At 35.5% G+C, this 7,682-nt stretch overlaps 1 protein-coding gene across 1 annotated transcript in view; it reads right to left on the bottom strand.

Annotated features, from left to right (window-relative positions):
- Window positions 1-5,218: 5,218 nt before the first annotated feature.
- Window positions 5,219-7,682, bottom strand: part of LOC106476627 (splicing factor 1-like) — a 3,830-nt gene continuing 1,366 nt past the window's right edge. The window contains exon 2 of the mRNA XM_013937271.2: window positions 5,219-7,612. Coding sequence (XP_013792725.1) covers window positions 7,284-7,612 — 329 coding nt within the window. The 3' untranslated portion in view covers window positions 5,219-7,283. The remainder of the gene's footprint in view (window positions 7,613-7,682) is intronic.

Here is a 7,682-nt window from a genome sequence, read left to right as displayed (position 1 = left end):
ATTTGGTTCCACTTCACCATCATCAACTCTTTCAGTCACATTGACATCAGCTTGATGGCACCTGGTTAATTCAACCTCTCTTTTAACATTTACAGGAATTTGGCCTTTGTTGTTCCCAAACGTCATTTTATCAAAATTAATTACAAATTTCCTCGGTAGTAAGTAGTCCAACTCTAATATGCATGGCTCTTCAATATCTGCCAAGTATACTTTGTTTCTATCTTTTATGCCCATGAGCTGAATAGTTACCCACACTGGTCCCCAGAACCTTGCGGAATGTCCTGTCACACCACAGAGCTTCTGCATGGCTTCTGGTACTCCTTTGTGATCTAACATCTTGATACTCACGAGGGTTTGCTGAGATGCAGAATCTATGACAAAGTTGCACCTTTGGTCATCCAGCTTTCCTGTCACATAGAGACTATGTGTGCTTGGCATTATACACTTAGCTGTTGGGACTTTCACAATCGGGGTTGGTAGGCGTCCATCAACACGGCCACTACTGGTTTCCTTGAGGCTGACTTATTGGTAATATTCTTCTTACACTTGCTCCTCATATGTCCTTGCTCTCCACAGTTCCAACAACCTTTCTGGGTAGCAGCCTTTCCTGTTGTGGCATCTCTACTGTGTTGAAGTTGCCATCATTGAGTTTATTACAGTGCCAGCAAAGTCCCTCAAATCTCTCTGAAAGCTGCCCTTGAGTCCTGATCACTGTACCAACCTTGGTACCTCTGTGGTGGACTTAACGTAGGATTCAAATTCAAAAGCTCTGGCCATTGCATCTTCTATAGTAGAGGGTTGTGCTTGATTTACTTGTATCTTCAGTTGTGGACTGTCCAAAGCATCTACAAACTGATCCTTCAGCAACAACTTGAAGAGATCGGGTGGTGCAGTTGGGTAGGCCTTGTGTGTCATACTTTCCAAGTCCTGTGCCAGCTCTCCCCTTTAGCACGAACTCTCGTCCTAAACCTAGCCCTGTAATAGTATTGAGGTTAACGTCAATACTCTGAATCAAAGGAATTTGACGTAGTGAAGTTAGATCAGGGTATAAACGAGCCTAAGCTGTTGTTGTTTGTAAAAAATAGTGACCAAACTTTTGCAATGAAGAACTGTGAGAAAAGGAGAAGTGGGTTTCAAATGTAGGATTTTTCTTTTGCATAATCTAGAGAACTGAGCTCGTCTTGGGATACAATGTAATTAGTGGATATTTTTCAAGTCTTTTCAGCATGGAATTCTATAGAGTGAAAATGTCATGTCCTCAAGAGTTCTCTGGATAACAATTTTCTTAGAAATAAATCGGAAAGAAACAATGACTGATGAACTGTACAAGTTCACAATGTATTTTAATTTGACATACCTAATTTGTACATACGCCATATGTACAAATTAGGTCCTCATTCAGTGTTGATGTAATCTCATCAATAGAGACAAGCTGATCTTCATTAGGAATATGTAGGTGCCCAGTGATAAATCAAATTTTGTAGACTTGTTGGAAAAGTGGCTAAACAAATAAATCACTCTTTCCCTCAATTTCCTAGTCTTCATGGAGTTAATTTGCTCAGTTTGAAGGATGAATGTAGACGTCCATGGCAGAAAAAGTTAATCAATAACTTAATAAATGTTAAAGTTGAAACGGCAATAAACGAAATAACCCGAACAGGCAGTGAGAAAAGTTATTTTTTTTCAGTAATGAATGGCGATGTACGAAAGAGTGAATAGATGCTATATCTAGGCCAATTAAAGTTAAACCAACTGACCACTCTACGAGTATGATAGTTATAATTGACATAGAAGAACGATCCAGTTGTTTATCGACTATGGCTGTGTCATTAACTGGAACATGGGCAGTTTCCAGAAAAATGCACACATCACGAGATGTAATTGTTATAGACAAAAGTAGACAGCCTTACGTAGCTACAATGGAAGTTAATGATCTAAATTTATCGATTTAACGGAATGCACGAATAGTGAAAGTTTCAAGATAATAATAATTAGTTAAGTATAGTTTTGTGCGTATAAAATGGTTTCACTCTCTTTATTCTACTTTCTCACTACAAACGTTCCTAAGAGTTAACGAACGTGTGAACCAGGGCTCATTAACAAAACGTTTTTATTCACCACCTAAGTGAGACAAATTAGCCTTATCCCCAATTCAAATACCAGTCACCTGATAGGTCGAAGCAGGGACATGGAAAGTAAAAATTCTCGGATAATAGATCAAAATCGAAGTTTCTCAAGGTATTGGTTGGTTGAATTATATGATAATTGAATAGTCCAAGGATCGGGACACAGGTAATTTGATATTCACAAGGAGAGGTTTAGGGTTTTAGAAGAGTAAGAGGAATGAAAGAATCAAGACTTCCCATGACGGTAAAAAGAAATACATAGACTATCTAGACTCGCTATGAAGATAAGAAATACATAGACATTTCATGAAGAAAACAGTGTGAACGAAAGAAACACTGGCCTATTGTCCCAATGGACAGGGCTATTGCGTTATTGGATTTGAACTTACGGAAAAGAGTGAAATAAACTGGATTTAAATCCAAAGAAAATGAAATGTACTGGATAAAAGAAAATGAAAATAAACTTAATGTGAGAATTTACTCAAAATTGTTGGTATGCCTAATTAAAAGAAAATATGAGACTGGAATGAGGTAATACTTCTTCAGCCACTCTGGACTCTTTCGGCATCAGAAATGAAGCCCTTAAAATGTCAAACAGTTCTCACGATTCACATTCTCCTTGTAGCTGACTAAAAAAACAATCACACAATTACGTCACAAGTACCCAGTGTGACAAACATAAAGTGCACAGTGCAATGCTGCATAAAATATCCCACTAACTACTGAATCCTGCAACAGAAAGTTACACCTAAGGCAAACTTCTTCGACCAAATTTACTACGTTAAAACTAAAGACAAACGTTTGTAAATATAAACTATAGGAGAACGAGATATTTAAATACCACACTTAAGTGAACTACTTTTATTGTGAATAGTAGTGAAAGCATAACAAGTGAACAACAGAGAACAATAAAAAAAGCTATGGATTGGAACAACTGGAAATACATTACTGAGTAAAAGTTTAGCTAGGAAAGTCAACAGGTGGGATTTAAAAAACAGATTAATTGCACATAATAGAAATTCTTTACTGCCACAGTTACCAAGAGCACCTTTAAAAATGTTGTGTTTTTTTTTCAGAAAAAACATTATTTCAAATAAGTGTGACTAACAGTCCCACCTTGTGGAATATCCTTAAAGTAAAAAAAAACAACAAAAAGAACTAACAATATTGTGTACATTCTTTAAACTCTGAAAAAAAGTAGCAATTCACAAAAAATTAACGTTTGTGTATTGGTAAACACAAAGCTGTACGATGGGTTTTCTGTACCCGCCATGGGGAACATTCTCCAAACTTTATTAAACACAAAGCTGTACGATGGGTTTTCTGTATCCGCCATGGGGAACATTCTCCAAACTTTTTAAACACAAAGCTGTACGATGGGTTTTCTGTACCCGCCATGGGGAACATTCTTCAAACTTTATTAAACACAAAGCTGTACGATGGGTTTTCTGTACCCGCCATGGGGAACATTCTCCAAACTTTATTCATTAGCCCTCAATAATTCTACTTATTCCAAAAAATATTCAAACATGTGGCTGGTTTTTCTAGTTTCGGTTTATTACATCAGAACATTATCAAATATACAAATTTCTACTTCCTGAACTAATGAATTTATCTGCTCTTTAAGTATCTATATTTTTAGCTTTTAGCTAACAGCTCCGTCATCTTTTGACCGATTTGAGGTCTAATTAGTTTTGAACTCGGGTGGTCAAACCCTTTCGATTAATGTATATGACGACGCCCAAGGTCTCATAGAGTAACTTGTTATAATTCTGCTGGCCTGGCATGGCCAGGTGGTTAGGGTGCAATCTGCCGGTTCGAATCCCCGTCCCACCAAACATGCTTGTCCTTTCAGCCGTGGGGGCGTTATGATCTTTCGATCAATCCCATTATTCGATGGTAAAAGAGTAGCCCAAGAGTTGCTTGGTGGTGATGACTAGCTGCCTTCCCTCTAGTTTTTCACCCCTAAATTAGGGATTGCTAGCGCACATAGCCCTCGTGTAATTTTGCGCGAATTTCCAAAACAAACAATTCTAATCCTTCTTAAATGAATTTCCATTTGTGGGTAGGCTGGTAGAGATCCTGATGAGTAATAAAATCAAATCGTATATACACGCGCCCCACGCTTGGTATTGCTGGCGCACAAAAATACAGCTAATTAAAAAAAAGGGAAACAGAAAAATAAATTCAAGTGCTGCGGCTATTGAGGATTCCATCTTGTTTGTCTGAAGTTCCACAAGTGGTCACTAGTTGATGGAAAACACAACTTATGGCCAAAACCGAGAATACAGGGGTCAAGTACCTTAATATATCACGACTCTGAAAATGCAAATCGTAAAGTCACGTGACAAACACATCGAATACAAAGTTGCTGTGTATCGGCATATATCAGAACGACTTTTGTTACTGTTCTGCATAACGCAGGTAGTGTAATTTAATTGAAAACTGATTGCTTTTGGAAACGTATACAACAGTCCTTCCTGATGCAAGTATTCATATACACTTCACGTATTTAGCATGTACAAGATGGGGGTATCTATTGTACTCAATGGCAATGGAAAACAAAGGAATATGGATTAATCTGGGGTTACTAGGACCATTCAGACAAAAGCCTGGCAACAGGTCATACCTCAACCTTGGTGTATAAACCGAATAAAATATCAGTTGTCTACACTAATATTGCATCATAATTGAATTTCTTTAAAATTTCATATTCTAGCAAAAATTATTTTTTTTGAAAAACATTTAGCTTACGGTTAAAACTTTAGCTAAATTTTCAACAGCAGTTTATACAATGGTACAGATTAATTAAAATTTAGAACTGAAAATTAAGGACAGAACACATTACACAGTTTACATTCACTAACACTAATGTGTCTATTTCCATTGAAATATTTGAGAACAAACAATATAAAAATGACACATTTCATGGAATTCTGAAAAACAGATATATAGTTATACTTTAGTAATGGTGATACGGTTTCAACTACTTTCGTTCAATTAGATTGAAATAGAACAATACAAGCTCACGTTTCTTACTTACATAGATTCCAATCATTCAGTGGTAAATAAAAAAGGAGACAGAGAGAGAGTTAAAAGTTGAAAGCCGAGATAATTTTTATTCACATGATGACACAGGTTTACATTTATCACCTGAAGCACTTTTACCGTGGTTTTAAAACTATAGTTGAAATGGTTTATGGCTATGTAAAAAAAAACTAATGTTAAGAGAGACTTGTAATATTTTACTTTAATTTTTACAGCTCGTTATAACATTAAAATGTACCACTTCAATGTACTTTTTTTTGGAAATGCATTTCTATGACTATAACAAACACAGTCAAATCAGTTCTTAGTGGAACTATTAAAATGACAAAAACACAGTGGATATCATTTTTTGTAGGTAATTTACTACTCACCAACATATTTTACGTGAGGTTAATCTGCCAGTGCTGGATATGTCACTCCAGAAGTTATGTTAAAACATCATCATCTACATTAATTTTCTGTATTTTTGAGGAACCTACCAAACAATCTAAATGTTTCCACTAGAAAACTGAATGATGGGTGGAAAAAAAAACATGTTTCTCTGAATAACTCAATAATGAAAAGTCTTTGAGCTATGGTTAAATACATTCCTTAATATTCTGTACACAATAACATTTTTGTGTGTGCAGGTATAAATCACATGGTACAAAAACTGTCCAATCAAATTCAATGATGCACACAATGTCTATTTCTATCACCAAATAACAGCAACCCTACATATGGAAAATATCTGTCCACTGTGGGGAATTAAACCCCAGATTTTAGCATTGTAAGTTTGTAAACCTACCTTTGACCCATCAATGGACAAGACAGAAAACAATCATAAGGTTAACTGTATGTGAAACCTTTAGAATGCTTGAAATCATATTTTAAAAAATTTCAACTGAATGGTCATTTCTATAAACTTGTGTAAAGTGTAACTATTTTTATATACAGTGGGTCACAGAAAGATATTTCACATAAGTTACAAATGAAAAATTAATGACTAATCGTTCAATTTTCTTCAGAAACAAAGTTTCCAAGAAAATAGAACTTGGTGTGTTCCATGTGATGATTGCCTTTTCTTGTGTCATTTGGTTTTCTATCACGAATTACAACCATTTTCTTTTGTACAGTAATACATAAAAGAAAAACTTCGTGAAAGTGCATCAACTCTCATCAAATTAATCACAGTGCATTAACAGAAACAAAGGTTTGTAAGTATTTATTATCTGATAAACATTGGGCATAATATGTCCCATTTTTCTTTCTTTCAAAAACTTTAAAATACAAAGATTTCTTTAAAATGGGAGGACAGTACCTGTGTGTCAAATGTATTTAGAACCTCACTTTCACATCTGTATAACTGCTAAAAATATTATACAGAAAAAATTAGGATACTAAAAAGTTAACTGTGTTAAATATTCTCATTTTCAATAACCACATGGAAAAAATTTACTTTGCGAGAAATTATTTCATTAAGCTATCAAGAGAAAGAAGAAGTTACAAAATTGTTTTAAAGCATACAAACACTGTGCAATGAAAAACTTCTCAAAATACAACCAGACTAAAAAAAGAAAAACGACAAACACGGCTGTGTCCACAAAAATATCAGACATTTATCAACCGATTTTTGTGTCGAGAGAATACAAAGCACAATTATTAATTACTAGCAAAAATTCATCCATTACATTTGCAAGAAAAAAATAACTGGATATCCCATTAATATGAGTTAAATAATAAAATTAGTGCCTCTGGAACAGAACCATACATTTATTTAAAGAAAGAAACGTGTGTGTTGGTAAGAATTAACAATAATTCAGGTATAACTGAGGCAATTTTTCACTTTTATTGTCTTAGAAAAATTACACTAAACAATTAATGTCAATATTTAAGCACGTATACTGTAGCAATTACAATGAGATACACATGAACCTTCTAGACCCAGATGAATGATGAGATATAACTAGCAAATGTTCTATGTCTGTACTGGTATCATTTTGAAACCTTCTTTTACAAGAAAAAAATGGTTTCTGCTCAGAAGTACATAATAAAATTTTGTATAAATGGTTTTTTTCCTTTTACACTTGATATTATTGTAAGAGGAATCACGATTCGTATACGTGTTTTCTAGCTGGGTGGAGGTGGTGGAGGGGCTGTCAAAAGACTTGGGAGACCACTTTGAGTCAAGTTGTTTAAATCGACAGCCTGGCTGGTTGTAGTGACAGTATTACATGCTGGAGGTGGTGGAGGTGGAGGTGCTGCTAGATTAGGAGGAAGAGGTGGCTGGACTGGAGGAGGTGGTGGTACCCCCATGTAACCTGTTGTGAGCCAAGGAAATGATTGACTTCCAGAAACTGGATTACTGTGCGGTGGTGGTACAGGCATTGGAGCAGCTCCCATAGATTGGCTCGGGTTTCCAGGTTGCCAAGGAGGAAGAACTGTTGCCATGGCATTACCTGAAAAGAAGGGAAGAAACAGTACATTAGCTATTACATTAACGTGTAATAACCACTCAGTGTACTTAAC

The sequence above is a fragment of the Limulus polyphemus genome, unplaced genomic scaffold (assembly GCF_000517525.1).
Source record: "Limulus polyphemus unplaced genomic scaffold, Limulus_polyphemus-2.1.2 Scaffold11060, whole genome shotgun sequence".
In the NCBI taxonomy this organism is placed as follows: domain Eukaryota; kingdom Metazoa; phylum Arthropoda; class Merostomata; order Xiphosura; family Limulidae; genus Limulus; species Limulus polyphemus.
This window is presented reverse-complemented; position numbering and strand designations above follow the sequence as displayed.